Genomic DNA, 17,547 nt, shown 5'->3' with positions numbered 1-17,547 from the left:
TCTAATCTGGCTAGATAACGTGTTTGCAATCAAGATTCCTGTATGATAAAACGCCAGCATTTAATAAAAGTTAAATTACGAGTGGGAGATCGGTAAAAAGATATAATTTTTGGAAAATAACAAGATTGGTTACATTCCACATTGAACGATTTGTATACTGTTTAAATGAAAATAATTTCCTTTAATTTCATGAAAATCTTGACACAGTTTAATACGATGATTAATTAATTATACGAAAATCAATATGATTCGATAAGCTAATTGATGTCAATAGGCCAAATATTTGGTTAAATTATTTGCGAGATATTTAAAGTCTTGTGGATTTCGAATGATTATCAGGCAGGAATTCAATCGATGAAATTAAAGTACTCTATTAGATATGGAATGTGACATGTATCAAGACCGACAAAGGCCATTTCAACACGAGAAAAAATAAATATCTCTTTAGCGAGAGATTATGCGGACGAGGACACGTTTCGTAAGGCTGTAACGTACTAAAGAACCGAACCGACGTGTTTCTTCTTTCTTTTTCGTTCTTTATAATTCTGTAAAGAGTACTGAAGCGAAGATGATTGAAATTTGAAGTTAATTCAGGTGTGAAGTAGAATTTAAAGACATTTATATTGAACTGAAATTTGTTCCATTAGATCATGGTAACAAAATTCGGACACAAAATTACATGTAAAATAGTTAACAAAAAGTAAGTTGTTTTGGTCGAACGTGATATATTTGCAAGATGAAACAAATTTTGTGAATTAGTTTCTCTAGCAGATATCGAAAAGGGAGATTATTTTGATAAACGTTTAACCGATTACTCGATAAACGTGAAATTTTAACAGGTTCATAAAGTAGGACGATGAAGACGATTCGAACACACGACGCTAGTTTTCGACAGAAATATTTCTTAAATGTATGATAACGGCGAAAAGTTAATTACATAAATAAAAGTGAATGAAACGTGGTTAAATACTGAAAAATTGAAATTCCTAACACGATAATCTGTTGATTCTTACGATCAAACAATTCATTTAGAAAACAGTTTTTATAACATCATCACTTTCCCCTACTTTTCAATTTATGAAATTGATCAACGTAGCTTCCGAACAGCTTACATTACGCTTTTATCTATTCGATCGATACAATAAATTAACACTTTAGTACTAACTAGATCTAATAATTTTACACAGTGTAGTAAATGTATTAAACTACTCACCGAATGATCTTTCTCCTATTGTTCGAGTGAAATCGCTTGGCCATTTCCGGATCAACTTGGACCAGCTCCTCGTAGAGTTCCTCGTTGCTTTTCGTGGTCGACCGATCCAATTCTATCTTCATCTTCTTCGAACATGACACATTCTTTTCGCCCAATTGATCATCTTTCTCGATCTCTATCTTATCTATTAGAACTTCCCAAAGTATAGACTCTATGTAATAGTTGGTCCCACCGACGATGATCGGTAGCTTCTGTCTCGCGTGCAGATCGTTGATCTAGATCGGCCAAAGAAGAAGAGTAATGTTCGAAGAAGGCTAAAAGCTGGTGTGCAACATGGATCGAATATCGGTACCAGAGGGACCGTGGCATATTACAGCTATATCATGGCCCTCCTCGTGATATCGTTCGGCTTCGTCCAAATATTTCCATTTTTCGAAGCGTTCTCGTTTTGAAAAAAAAAAAAAAACGTGATGCACGTTTCAACGTTGGATGGACTAGGCGTTGAAGAGGGTTGGAGACAAAAGGGGAGCGAACCGATTTCGCGAAACTACCAAGAGGCGTGTGAAAATGCTGGCGGGAATATTAATCCCGCGGAAAGTGTAAATGTAAATACAGGAACATAGTTCGAGAGATTCGTAACGCGGCGTCGACATTTTTAAGCGCTGCTTATTAATTATTACGCACGATCGCCAGACGACGATGGTATTCGAGCGATATCGCATTCCACAGACGGTTTTTTTCCTCCTCTCGCTTTTTTTTTTTTATTCTTAGTTTCTGGTTTTTGAGGAACGACGCGTATTTCGAAAGTTGCTAAGCTGTCGCAGTTCGGCAGATCGTTTGTGTTTTAGCGAATGTTGGAAACGTTAAATTTCCGTGCAACGAGTTTTCGTGGATATGCTATTTGATATATGGATCACTGACACTGCATGTAGTTTTGGGAAATTTTTAATAGGTATCGCGATTGATAGAGAAAAAACTAACGCGATGGAAAAAAGGAAAAATTACAATGGGTATAGCCATGTCCCTGAATTGTACCACCGTGTAGTTATGTTTCAGGGGATCTAGAATATCCAGCATGTGATGCGGCACCATTTTCTTTTCCTCTTCTGTTACTTTCGCGGTGATAATGTTGAGACCTTTGTACACCTGTAAATTAATACAGAGACCTTGTATCAGTAGAAATTTCATGGAAATAATAGAGATCCTATACTTTGGATATTTCTCTGAAAGAATTCATTTATACTTACAAATTATCTTTCTTGAATATTTAGTAATAGCAAATTTAGTAATACTTTTCTCGAATAAGAAATATTATCAAAAACTAAATACCGATTAAAATAGTCGACAGTTAAGGAAGCAACGTGCATACGTAATTTCGGCAGCTAAAGGATGAAACGATAGAATACAACCTATCATAGTACTATCTTCGTTGGATTTAATTTTAGAATTTTAGAAATATTTAACTTGAACATGCCACAGTAAATTTCCTGTGCAGAATCGAACCTATCTATTCATCAAATTCTCCGAAAATTGTTCGCATCGATGTTGAATAAAGATCCTTAAAATTCCTGGAACTCGTGGTTCGATCGTATTGAACGTGTCACGCGAATCGAAACGTCGAAACCGTGGAGATCGTATCTTGACGCTCGGTTTCATCAGCCGTGGAACGAAGTTGAAGATAAGTGAAATGTAGAAAGCCGAATCAGGAAATGTCAAAGCCCGTGTCATGCTAGTTATCAACGTTACCAAGCCCGGCTGCTGTCAGGTCATTTCGTTCTTTCTTACGATACGTAAGTGTCACTGTTGGACAAGGAAGTTAAAATAAAAAGGAAATTGTGAGAAACGGATAACACACGGATTATTTCTTATCTTTCAGCGACTACAGACTTCACGTTTTCGAGAAAAAAAAAAAAAAAAGAAAACGGTTCGACGTCACCGTGCAAGAAAAAGAAAATCGAAGCTGAAATGAGCACAGAATTTATAGCAATTAAAGCAACATCTGTTTTTGTTTAAACGTTTTAAGCGTTCGGATGAGTTAATGACGGCGGTGACATTTTATGCTGCATGGATTTACACGTTTTGGATGGCTGCATGTTTACATAATTTATCTTGAATCGAAACAAAGATTAAGGAAGCTAGAAGAAACAAAGATTAAGGAAAGAATTACATTTGTACGATTAGAAGATTGAAATACAAGGCTTTCGGTTTTTGATAGATAGGATAGAAATTTATGATTTCGATAAAATCCCTTAGAACCGATATTACCGATTTAAAAAAAATTAATTTGTCTTTATTAACTTTCAATTTCACGATTATAAAAGATTCTGGTTAAGGAATGACCCGGTTAATCGATTAAAATTCCAACATTTTCATAGTTTTTCTCGTTTATTTAAATTGCCGGCAAGCGAAATCGACCCCTTACAATCGCATTCGTTTGTCAACTGGAAGACCGATTATACGCGAGTTTCGCCTCGTTGTCCAACCAAAAAGCAATGAAGTATCAATTAAACGGAAAGCAACTAAAAACATAGGCTTCGGCGAAATCTTTTTCCCCGTTAATTACGTCGAGCCTGCATCGGTGAACGCACAAAAAAAAATCTCACCGCTTTCATCGTACTCCATCGCGATTTTTTTTCGTACCGAAACAATCGTGCTGGTTCATTATCGATTTTTATCATACCGGACGTTTGTGATATTTTAATTCTGCGCGCGATCACGGCCGTGTAAAATACGATACAATACTCGCGTTCGCTGCTCGTTTCGACGCGTTCGTTAATTAACGAAACTGTTGAAATAAATTCCATCCGCGCCATTAAAGCGCGCAACCTTTCGTGCCGCTAAAAACACCTCTGCCATACCTGAAATTAGAGAGAACTCGAAGCATTTTCGTCGCGTTTCGATGATGATTGACCAACTCATTCGGCACACGAAACGACTCGCCCTGTTCCTTCCTTTTTACCTTTCCCCACCACGAAGTACGCGAAAGCAATGAGAATGAAAAGCAGGTTCGTCGCTCGAAGGAAGCACACAAACGGTATTTGTAGCCTTGGCACTACTACGTAGATAATTCTATTTCATTCAAAGTTAACTATTAAGAGCCAGCTCTAACGTGTACAAAGTTCACGGAGACTTGAGGCTACAATGATTACAGCATGATAGAATAAACGCGCATAATAGCGAGATTATCCTCTTCTTTAATGGTTCCGAAATTTTCTTGCATTCCGCGACCACAGCAGAACAGTCTGCTATTCAAATAAAAATTCTTTCAATTCTACCGTGAATGAAGAAATTTGCTATAAATCATTTATATTGTGTTTAGTGATAAGAAGATTTACGATAAAGGTATATAACTTTGTAAAATGCTGCATGAAAGTTGGTGGAAACATGAATTTAGCATTTAGAGAATCTGAAAGACATCTTGTATCCTACCTAGATAATAATTCAAAAGTGAAGTTAAAAGGCAAGCTATTTCAAAAAGAAGTGGAGACGACGAAACTGCGATAATTTCATTCCAAGTATTTTGGAATTGCGGAAGCGCTTCTTTTTAAAAGTCTCAATAAATATACGAAAATATATAAAAACGTATATATGAATTTATGTTTGGATAAAACATACGTGTGATTAAAGTTTTCTTGGAAAAAATATGTCGCATGCACCACGACCTGATAGTAAAAAAAACATAAAGAAATTTTTCTACGCGATTTCACAAAGGACATCTTCGATACTGTTGGATGGTCTGAATATTTTTGCAACGCAAAAATTTTATACTTTATGTCCACGATGTTCCGTTAAGTTACGCTATCACTGACCGAACAAACAGGTTTTCGACGTTACGGTTTGTGCCTGGGTAACTTGAGTAACCATGTCTTCAACCTTCATTAACCTTTTTCATCAACGTCTTATTGGACCGAATCTTGCTGCAGAATTCTTCAAAGCAAGTAACGCAAACGGAAGTTCCATTTGAAGATCACGCCGCGTTGCCAAGAAGAAAAACGACAATTTCCGTAACTATATGCGACGACAACTACACGCATAAATCAAATTTATTGCAGGCGTAAACGCAAGTAACGATGACATGTAATCATTTCAAATATTTATCCAACATGTAAATGTCTTGGAGAGAGCTATTTTCCATCGTCATCGAGAATCAGCGATCACGAGATAAGCGTGTTGCGTGGATCATTACGAGTAATAAAACTTCGTGATTGAAGGAAAAAAACGTATTTCGTGGGACAGGATAAGAATGAAAAATGAAGTTCGAGGAAACTGTTACTTTCTGAAAACGAAATGTTGTATTACTGTAAAAATTCCACACGGTTTCTCGAAATTTTATAGCGAACGTGATAGATACATTAATCGATCGACATTTCTCTGATTCTACAATTTTTAATACGCTTTTTTACACCAAATATTACATTGAATTTTTCTATACTGAATGGGAATAACAGAAAAACAATTCTTTAGAGCGGTAAACTAGAAAATATTATGAAAGACGAAAGAAGCTTTGTCGAAGGCAAAGAAAAATGAAGCATACGGAACGAGATTCTTAGCGATAATAGGAACGGTTTGATATTCAAAAAAAGAACCGATTGATGCGTAGACAAGCAAATGTTCCTGTCGGAAGTTTGTTTATACTTACGTGCTGCTTCGTCGGAAGGCGTAATGATAAAACAAACGGAAAAAAAAGTAGAGGATGCGGAGTAACACGTGGACGAGATACCGGCACGGTTCAAGGAGAGAAATCGAGCAACGACCGCTCCCTTTTATTAACGGAATTAGTATCTGTTTCGTACTAATCAATATTGTAGTATCTCGACGTTTTAAATGATTCTTTACTCTTTGTTTCTTCGAATCTTATTGGTTATTCAGCTATACTTAATAAAATATATGTCGTTGGTAATGGTAATGTGGTGTACTCGTCGATAATTCTTAATATCGTTTAATAAATTATTAAAAATAATCGATAACTTTGGAATGTAAAATAAAATATTTGTATTGAGATTTACAGAAATTTAATAAAAAATGGTAATAAAATAAAAGATTTCTTTTGCACATAGAAATATATAATAATATAATAAACGAATTTATGTCACGAATTACTCAACAACGTTCAATAATCCATGAACTCGTTATTGCCTTTTCATTTAGACCATCGATGTATAATGCCAGATTTGAACAAACAGCAACATCGGTAACAGTATTTCTAAATTAGCAATTCACTTCTTAACGAGAAAGAATATTTCTTCAAACAAATTATCCACAGTATACTAATATAAACGCAAACACGAATAAAAACCCTGCAAAGTAGTTGCATTGCAAAATTAATAAATATAAATATTTAACGTACACGAAAGAACATTGGCCTCTTACGTAATCCTCAACTTCTCGAACAAACTAAATTAATAATCTTCAATATATAACCACCTCGTTTAATTCTCATTACCTTAAAACCAAATTATTCACTCCTCAGTTTCGACGGGAAATCAATCAGAAAACAATCACTAACAGTTAACAACAACATATATATATATACGTAAATACGTGAATTACAATCGATCTGTCTACAATGTAATAACATATTAATATATATTACGTATACGAGTCAATTCATCCTACCCCTAACTAGAATACCAACCACGTTAACCGTATTTAATAAAATCAAATACTTTCCCGACCAATAAATAAGCAATGCAAAAGATGAGAAACTTCAAGCGGCTGCTCAACTGGTCTTCGTCGACGAGGAGAGGTTACCGGCAACCTAATTCCAGCCAGTCAAGCCGATCTGCGTACGTATTTGCTAGACTCGCGTGTCTTGCCGGTCTGGTCGTGTTACATAACGCGAAAAACCATCGAAGCTGCATGATTAATTAACCGTACGCCCAGTGTCGAAATCCGTCTCGACTCGAAACGTCATTCAGCCCTCGGTCATTCATCATTCCCGATCGGTCCCACCGAGGAATTCTAGAAGGTGAAGAGAGGAAATTCCCTTCTCGGGAAGAGTTCACGACGCATCCAGACGGTCGACTGCAGACGAGCTCGACTCGAGCCACCGCAAATAGACATTGACCGGGAACGCTTTGATTGTTTCCCAGACTCAAGGTCGCGAGTCTAACGCCGGAAAGAGACAGCTTCGAATATAGAGGTGGAGGAAAGAAGTGGAATAGGTGCAGAAGGAGGGAAAAGAAGCGGAGGAAAGGAGCAGGAGGAATACAGAAGCGGGGGAAAGGAACGATAGAAACGCAAAAACAGAGGAAAGAAAACGAACGCAGGAGCGAAGGAAACGATCGACAAATTAGGAGCGAAACAGTGAAATCCAACGTGACGATGTAACTCGGCGGTCGATGGAGGAAATTCGCGCCGTTGCGTGATTTACCGGTATCGCTATGCAGACCTCCGAGAGTTACCGAGGCCGCAATTATCCGAGTAGCCAGCGAATCGCGGGTCAATTACACCCGATGCGTAATCGATCGGAATCCTATCGCGCGCGTGCGAATAGATCGAGGTGCCTTCAAGCACCGTCTGGTAATGGTGATCGTAATTCAGCTAGGCTCTCGACTCTTTGAGTGAAATTAGAATGAATTACGAGTGGATCCGAGGGTGAAATGCTTTGGAGTCTGTCTAACGGTTTGATGATAAAGCTTGGTCGATTAACGATAGGACATGAAGAACTTTGTTTTAAATACAGTCTAGTTAGCTTAATTCTTTTATCGAACATTTATAGGAAAAATGTTCAGAATATATTCTTTTACGATATTTCAAAGACACGTAAAATGTTTCGAAAGTATCTTTCTGTAAGCGGGTGTTAATATTTTCATCAGTCACGGGCCGAATAAATTACGAAAGAAAGCTCGGTGAACGCAAATTTCGCTTTCACTCGTGGGACCACGAACGAGATAAGCGCACACTGGTGCTACACCTTTTTCTGCTTTAGCACTTTGGAATGAATTGTATCTGACAGCGAACACTTTGATTTTTATTGGATCCGATTCGTAAGAAAAATATTACCTCCTCTTAAGGTAAGTTATATTCGGAGAAAGGGATCAATATCTCGTGTATAGTAAAAATAACTACGGCTTCGATACCTTTTCCTTATACTCTGTACTCGATTTCGACTATCCATTTTTATGTCATAAAGTTCCTTATTACTATTTGCTTTTATATTTGCATTCTCATTTTTCGCTTTATCGCACTTATCGAAGATTCTAAAATATAGTTTTTAGTTTGTTAACGCGCTGTATATAAAAATAATTTGTGTCGATATCTCCAAATTTATAGTGGAGAAAAATGAAACTGAGTTCGCGATAAAAAATTTCATACGTCGAAACTAAAAATACAAGATGTGATTTAAAATTAGATAGAAGTTTTCTATTCGCGATTAAAAGTAATCACGAGCCTTCACGACATCAAACGAAGGTTAACGATAAAATAGATCTAATCTTTGACTCTTAAGTTTCATTTAACCGTGCCTTTAATTAATTTTAATTGGCCCACTTAATGACCAAATGAAAGATAGATTTAGAAACCATGGACGAGAATATCATATATGCAAGTGTTACATTTCGTTGATGAAACGAATCGAAATACACGGTTCTGGAAGTTTGTAATACAGGGTAGATTATTATTCATGAGTACTACATCCGGATCGTGCACATTGTATTCACTAATTTGCATTATCTCTCGAAGACACTCGTGTCAATAGAAGCTCTTAATGTAAATCGTCGATTCGAAGGGAAAAACTCGTTTGCTTAAAATTTCAATACCTCGCAACATAAATAGCGACCTCGTTTTAATAGCACTTTCAGCTTACAAGTAGAACCTTTCAAAAGTTTCGTCCCTCATGGAAATTAAATAAAGAAGGGTTTTTAATAATACTCGAATAAACGAGAATTTAAGAGAAATTAATGAATTTTTCAAAAATTCTTACGTTCATTGAATCTATTTTGGACATTCTGCGATATTGCAAAATAAATTATTATCAATGTAGATCTATAATTTTAATTTCATTTCATTGGAAATATTTTAATGGAATTTACGCATACCCCAACTTCTATCAACATTAAACTTCGCGAGTTACAAATTTTGAATTCCAAACTTTCCAAATACACAGATTTCAAATTTTTTTATTTTTTAATCTTTGAATCTTTTAATTTCAATTTCAGATTAAAAACTCTAAATTTGAAATCGCAGATTCTCAGTTTCAAATTCAAACCTTCACATTTTTTATGCCTTCATTAACATCGAAATTGACGAGCAATTAGAGTCTTTTGCGACCTGTTCAAACCCTTCCGGGCATTCGATGCTCGAGTATATAATCATTGGCGAAATATGCATAAAACAAAGCAAGTTCCCGGTGCGGATCGTTGTGAAAAAGGCGGGGAATCCTTTATAAAGGTGGCGTGCCACTTGCCAAAGTTCGATCGTGAAGGGTCAATAAATCAGCAAAGGAAAGGGTCCACGTGGAATACTTAATCAGTAGAAAACGCAGGCCGCATAGCGGCACGTCGATTGACTTCAATTGCGGCGACGTTAGAATTATTTAGGCGTACTCAGAGAGTCGGTGGAATATGCTTGATCATGTAGATCACGAAATATTCAGGACATCCGAAAGGATGTGCCTCGTAGAGTAAAAGGATGTTGCGATATAATTCGCAACTTCCTAGAATGACTAGGTCAAACGCTATACCGTTAAGATATATCCCTTTGGAAATTTTAATATTCATCCAACACAACTAGCCTGACTTCAAAGACGCCGTACCGATCGGTTAGATACTATTTCTAGGCACCAACGAATTCTGAAAGTTCGTTTCCAATTGGATGGAACTTTTATGAGACCCTCTTTGTCTCTTGCCTCTAACGGATTCCTTTATTTAGCAACTCGATCCTGTTTCTATCGGAAGCGAACGGTCAAGCTTTACCCAATTTTGTCTCTTACCGTAGATACATTTTCGTTTCTTCTTTTCTCATCATTACAGCAATTTGATTTAACAAGACGTTATTTGCAGAAATCCAATTGTTAAAAATACGCTGGTACGTTACAATTTATTATTTTGTTCAGTAATCGATTCCTATTTCGCTGGATCTCTAAAATACATTTTGAACGATCGTACGATATAATCAATGCGATAATAGATAGTCCGAAATATTTTCTAGATTTTCTGAAGGCCTGTAACCGTAAACAAATTGGATTTGAACGTGAATGATACGTAGTTTGCCTGTGTGAAGGATGTTTGTTTACAAAAAATTAATATTTCCATGAACGAATATGAGTAATAATTTTACCAAGATAAATAGATGTTTCACGCGTACCTCTCACGATATAACGAGGGTATGAAACATTTATTTCGCATGAAACCGAGGGTAAATGTTGCCCGCGTGCACACACAGACTTTTAAGCGACGTTCATAGCGATCAAACAAGCAGAGTGCACTCGAGTATTCGTCCAGGTCCTTTCGAAATGCCGTAAAAACTTTCCAAGATGCGGTGTCTCTTTGTCGGCATACATTTTTTTCTCTGTATTTAAAACGTTTCACCTGCCAACGAACCGATCTCGACCACGAGTCATTCTCCTGTTAGAAAGGGGCGAATAACGACAATACTGAATCACAAAAGTGAATGTACCAACGTTTATCTTTGCGAGTTAAGCTACCACACACGCGGCTACGTATCAGCGGAATAATTGACAATAAATTTCAAGAAATATCTGTTACGAGGGTGCGCCAGTATAGAGGCACGTTCTAAGATAGTTGTATTTAACGCGATATTCTTTCCAGGGAGCGCAAAAATATTTAAATTATGGCCAATGTTAGTTACTTAACCCAATGTGTACGCGTATACTACCAGCCAAAGCATTAGGACACCTATTCGTTATATTTATTGGAAAATTCTAAAAACTTTTACTTCATTTAACGTTTTACATTATAAGACACGCATAATGGATGCAAAATGATTTGTACACCATTGTATTTATTATAGCAGTTATATGCTAATTAATTGACTGCAAGTATGTATTAGATTGTCCGAAAAGTTTCTTTCGTTTTATGAGGAAATAACAGACGCACAACGTTTTTTGTTTTATATTATTTTGTCGAATTACGTACGATCCATTTTGTTCTGTTGAGATAAACACTGCGACATTTCACAGACTTGGTTTCACGTTTGTACGAAGGTGCACCGTTGTAAAAAACACGTTTACGAAAGAAAGATACTTTTCGGACAACCTAATATGTTAAACTTCGTATCAGCTAGTACTGCGATCATGCGACTAGAAGAAAGTTCGGTAAGTATTATGTAAACGAAATAGAAGCTGATAAATAGCGCTTTGTTAAAAAATGAATATTTCTGTAGTCACTGTATGATGCGAGCCAAGTAACAGGCAAGACTTTCAATTTTTCAAGAAAAGACTTGTGAAGTTGTAGATTACGTAAAGTTTAACTCCAGTTAAATTCCGCTACGAATTTTTCGAATAGACCTGATATTATATCATGGTCAGTTATAACCCCAATTATATAATCGATAATACATATTATAATCAATATTTTCTTCGATCGTTCCTACATATGTTACAAATTAACCAGGATAAGGAATTTTGTTTTTGAAACAAAGAGTATTCGAAGGAACGAAACTTTAACGAAACTAAAAATTCATCGAAGCACCTCTATCTCGCGAGAAAGAACGCGGCAGATTAATCTGCGGCTACGGTATGACAACGAAGAACAAGTCCGATCTTGTAGGAAGCAGATCCAAACCCTTGAAGTATTCCGCCAGGGTCGTATAGCTTTAGGGTACCTGCACGAAAACTGGTCCAGGGAAGAGGAATGGCGCATACAAACGATCTCGTCTCCGCTCTATCCTCGAGGCGGTCCGCACAATCGGCTGGCCTTCTCTCTTGTTCCATCCTGGCCCCGACCATTATCCTACCTCTTCCTTTCGCCAATCACCTGTCTTCCTTTGCCTGGCCCGAACGAAATCGTACGGCCGCATATCGGGCATTAGAGTTTCTCACGTCATCCTCTTATCAAGTTTGAAAAAACCGGTCCTCCCTGAATCCATGTACAGCTCGCTGATCATCCGTGAATACATATCCCGTGCGGAGAGAAATGCGCATCAGGGTCAAAGAAATCGCGAAATTTCACTAAGGCAATGAAATAAATTTCATAAAACGCTTTATATTACCTGTTACACATGATTTACTAAAACTGTAGAATGACGATCTTATAGACAAACGCCAATTTGTTGATCGCTAATATGTTAATTCGAGACAGAAAGAGGTCGTTAGTTGGAGAAAGTAACGATAAATCTTGGCGGAATAAACGGAATTTTGAGGATAACGTGAAAACCATTATATTCACGCAGCTGGCTAGGGAACGAATGATTGTAACATGTAACGCGACATGAAACTGCGGTCTGATCCGAGGTTTGCTTCTCGAGTTGCTCCGCGAGTTCAAGGTGGTTTTACGCTGTTTGATGGTGGATGGTAATTTATGAAACGTTTCTTTGAAAGTTTTCTAATGGAGAAGAATAATCTCTTCGAATAGTAATTCTTCGAATATATATACCTCATCTAAGACAATTTATTGGAAAAATTCATCGTATATCCTTCAGATTCGTTTTAAATATGTGCGTAACGTGTGTTACTTTATAAAATATGTTAGTGACAAACAAATATATTTTGAAGATTCTATGGTTGTGATACTTGCAGATGATTTTAGAAGATACGTAATTAAACCCCGAAGGAATCATTAACATTCCGTAACGTCAATCTTCCCAGAGGATATATTTGTATTGATTTCCACTAATTCCCTTTATGACAAGAGGAATTAAGCGATACTCATTTAGTACAGGGCCGAAGGAAACAGAATTCTTTCGACGTTTGAAATTTATTCTAACGAAGAAACCTGTTCCTGATTATAGTGGCAGTAAATCAAATTTTGTGAAAAATATTATACGATCGGAGGAAAGTTTTGCCCATCAAATACAATAACGTACAATCCTACCAATTTTCAACTATTAACGTACTATACAATTCCTTACTGTACATCCGATCATTTCCAAATTAGACTATCACTGGAAAACGAGATGCAAAGTAAATATTCCTTAAAAACAAACTTCCGGTCATTTTCTCTTCTCTCTGGTAATATGTAATTCCATTTAAAATGTACTAAATACCTAAACCAGTTGGATACCACATGGGTAACCAGCAACACAAGTTGTAGACAAAATTGAACATCCTTCAAACCCATTCGAGAGCAATTCCAAGTAAGAACCTCTTCCATCATAGCCAAAACCGGTCTAGACCGATGCAAGCGTATCTAACAACGAACGTTAACGAATACTAATCACTTCCTGCAAGTGCGCAAGAAAGACTTAACGCAACAGATGCGTCGGCTCTGACGCCAATTCAAATTTCCAGAAACGATCTGCACCTTTAAAACCGATTTAAAGATGACTAAGAACTTATCCGAAACTTATCTAAAAGGCACGTACAGCTTCATATTTCGACTTAAACGATAAGAAACGTAGAAAACTTCGAATATTTTGATATATCTTGTAAACTGAAAACAACGTTAAATGGGACATTTTAATTGAGAAAAGCAGTTCGATTAGGAACGGATCGCAAAGATAAGGAAGATCACGCACCCACTGTTAATATCCGCTTAATAATCGGGCAACAGAAGAGCAGGCATCTTCTATGCTTCATTTTGTGCACTGTACAACGAGTCATGTAGTAGTAGGTACACGCCGAACGATCATTAGGCATCGCGGATTCCTACTAATCATCGTTGAACGTTCACTGAATCTTAAACGTGATCAGACGAACTGTCATATCGTTCCACGAGCTTCTCGAACGAGCTTCGATAGGAAAACGCGTGTTTTTTCCTTCGTTTCGATGATTAATTTCTGGATAGAATAGAACGTCATGGTTGTAAAGGTGAATGTTCACTCGGTATCGTCGAGTCCAAGTCGTAAATATTTGGGAACATCATGTCGGTGCTAATAGTTTTCGATGTCGGTGACACGGAAGCATCTAAATAGAGAAATGGATACTGTCACAAAGCGATAATGTTGTTCGTGTATTTTCCTGGATGAGCATCGTTAGATTTTGATGTACAATTCGTTACCACAACTCTTCGATACGTATAATAGGTTACTAAAGTGATAATACTTGAGGATTTATAAGGTGCGTGTTGTAGTTGGAAGGATTTTCTTACCGAAACAATTTTTATGGTTCTAGAAATTATAAATTAACATTTTGGTGTAAAATGAATGAATTAGAGTACAGATTTCTGTTTCTCCTACTTTATTGATCGTATTGTATATTTATGCGAAAGTACATTAAATTACAATTATTTATTTATTCAATTGCACGAAACGAACAAAGAATTAAATATCAGTGATGTATTTATGTTTACACCTTCATGAATTTAATACATTTTAACGCAAAACGTAACTCTCGCGAGAATCTCCTTTTAACAAAATTTCAGTTTGCATAGAAATAATTCAAATATAAAGAGTAGTAATTAACGCAGTCGTACGTAAATTACTGCAAAAAAAATTGAAATACAGCGTAATATCGAAAGAATGGAAGCGTCCATTAAAGGAAAAAAAAGAGAACGTTTTATAAACTGTAAAGCTGGCAGAATGTTAATAAGAAGGGTAAGCTGGCGAGTGGTTCGAAGTTTCGAAGCGTCAAAGGCCGAAGATCCTGAGACAGCCAAGTTTAAAGGCCTTAAATTATTGGAACCTCGAAGTGTCAAAACTTCGGGGCTTGCTAATTTCGTGCCTCCTAAACCTTGTATCTTACGATGCTCCTTTATACGAAGCCAGCCAACAACTTCTGCCGTTGCTGGAATCCCATACTTTCCGAAAGATAAGAAATTCGAATACAGAGGAAAGCCGCGACATGAATTTCGTTAAACGAAAATGATAGCGAAGATGAGAATCAAATATTGCGAAACTATCGAAGAATTTTTATCTGGCAAGGCATCTAGGTCATAAATAATTAATTGTTTATGCAACGAATCTACGCTGAATTGAGATTTTAATACACGTATTACCTCTTGTTTGAGGAATAATAATAAAAGCAACGTAATAAATAAATTTACCTTGAGAGATCGTCGCGAAGCAATTTGAAATCCATTCTCACGTACACTGAAATTTACTTTTACTCAATGTGGGCAAACATTGCGACACTGGCACAACGAAAGTCGAAAGATCACACGATACATGTGCATACGTGAACAAAAAAAAAAAAAAAGAAAAAAAAAGAAGAAGAAAATAACGCGATTAATGGTACTAAGTGATTCGCTGTCAAGAGCCGACTAACCAAAGAGCATCCAATTTGCAAAGGTTAAAGGTATCTGCGCAAGAATTCACAGGGGTAGGGGACGTTTCAATGAAATCCTGATAACAACAAGCCGAAAGCCACGTACTGTTGGTGTTTCTGCTTTTTCTAAACGTTATGTATCTAACTGTAACGTTCGACTACGCGACAGGATGACGTTTCAAATCTTTGTTGCTTTGTCTCTTACTACGAATAAGTACGCAGACGTCGCGTAGAGGAGATATTTTTCAATGAAGTTGGTTTTCAGTGGAGTTTTAGTTTTTGCGAATTTTTGGTATTTTTTATGACTAAGTTCGTATCGTTAGTGGATTTTCTTGTAGTTATTTTGAAAACAGAATATGTTTGTTATAGATTAACTCTTTACTCTTAACAATTAATAGAAAATAATTTTCTCAAAGGCCAAAAAAAAAGTTAAAATTAAAAAGGTTTGATAGAATTAAATAGATTTCGAATGAACGTAAGATTTCTATATTTGTAACTTTCGCTTGAACGCTTCGATCTGTCTTTTATTCAAATATTACGAATATTTACTTCGTAATGTTTATTAAAACAGATCTCCCTGATAACTGAAAAGTGCCAAACACGCGATTACTTTCAATTTGTATTAAATTGGAATGAATTTTTTAACAGTTCGCATAAGCATTTGCATAATGAGGTAACTCTATCCCGTGTTATTGAATACTCTTGAATATTTCTTCGCATTCCTGGAAAGGTAAATGCATATATACATTACCGGGTCCATTCAATGTCTTGTAAAGTGCTTTAACTGAAAGGCTCAATGATTATATCTTGCAATTATCGGCTAGAATAGTAGGTAATTTGTATGAAAAAAAACTGTACATTGTAATGTAACGACAATAATCGGAAATAATAAGATAAATGGCTCGTTAGCACATCATTCAATTCGTTACAAACGATATCGTATTATCAAACAAAATGTGTGTCTATCTTAATAAATGAACTTGTTTTTCTTTCTTTATACTACATTATATCCTCCGTCAAAAATCTTTTATAAGAATACTTTATTGACATTCTTTGTAATTGCAATAAATACAGATACTCTGTAGAAAAAGGTTATTTTCATGAAAATCAAATGTTGGAAAATTTTCCCGCAAAATTACTGCGTCTTGTACCGAAAACATTAACGATAAAAGCTCTTTTACGATAGTTTTATATTAAACAAATATATAAACAAACTGATAAACAAATATATTATTAAACGATATTACACAAAGCACATAGAACCAAAGGAATGCAAGTGACATTTGTGAAATTTTTGAATCAACAACAGAAATGGTTAATTTAATCGTTAATCGTCATGTTGTAAATAATTCAAGCAATCCAACGTTGCGTAAAAGTACCGTTTAAAGGCTAAAAAATTGACTGCCAAGTCCTTACTATAGTCAAGCACCGAGTATATAACTTAATTTTCGCAGAGACTCTACCCTTTGGGATTGTTTTAACCTCTGAATTTCAAGATCAATTTGCTCGATATCAGAAAAATGTCACAGCATCCCTTCGGTTCCAGGTGTCTCATATATCATTTACTTAAATAAAAATAATTCTTAAAATAGACGTACAAAGACTCCCCCATATGTGACGGTAAAACCAACCACAACCACAAACAAAAAAGCTGTAGGAATCAGAATCGTAGCTCTCCTTTTCATTCAGGCGATCAACGAGGCCAATCCCTCGAAGCCCTCGTTCCTCTACATCCGACAACCTTCGGAGATAGCATCGAACAGGGTGTCCGAAAGAAAGTCAATTAATAATCTCATTCAGAGGTAACGCGGAGGAGGAAGCTAAAGGAAGATGAAGCAAAATAGCACGAGGGTGAAAGAGGGACAAACCGATGCGACCAGCGAAAAACGAAACCCTTGCATACCACGCCAGCTCACGGAAGATTAAGATAATTCCTGGCGAACGATGGCACGCTGGACGAGTAACACCAAGTTGTTTCCAGGCAGCCAGTGTGAACCGAACGTAAAACGAA

The 17,547-nt window shown here is 36.4% G+C and overlaps 1 protein-coding gene across 1 annotated transcript in view; it reads right to left on the bottom strand.

The window, feature by feature from the left end:
• LOC126863695 (tRNA dimethylallyltransferase) overlaps window positions 1-17,547 on the bottom strand; it is a 117,666-nt gene that overhangs the window by 81,319 nt on the left and 18,800 nt on the right. The window contains exons 3-4 of the mRNA XM_050614106.1: window positions 2,219-2,359; window positions 1,214-1,488 (exon numbers count right to left, since the gene is read on the bottom strand). Coding sequence (XP_050470063.1) covers window positions 1,214-1,488; window positions 2,219-2,359 — 416 coding nt within the window. The remainder of the gene's footprint in view (window positions 1-1,213; window positions 1,489-2,218; window positions 2,360-17,547) is intronic.

The sequence above is a fragment of the Bombus huntii genome, chromosome 3 (genome assembly GCF_024542735.1).
Source record: "Bombus huntii isolate Logan2020A chromosome 3, iyBomHunt1.1, whole genome shotgun sequence".
Classification (NCBI taxonomy): domain Eukaryota; kingdom Metazoa; phylum Arthropoda; class Insecta; order Hymenoptera; family Apidae; genus Bombus; species Bombus huntii.
This window is presented reverse-complemented; position numbering and strand designations above follow the sequence as displayed.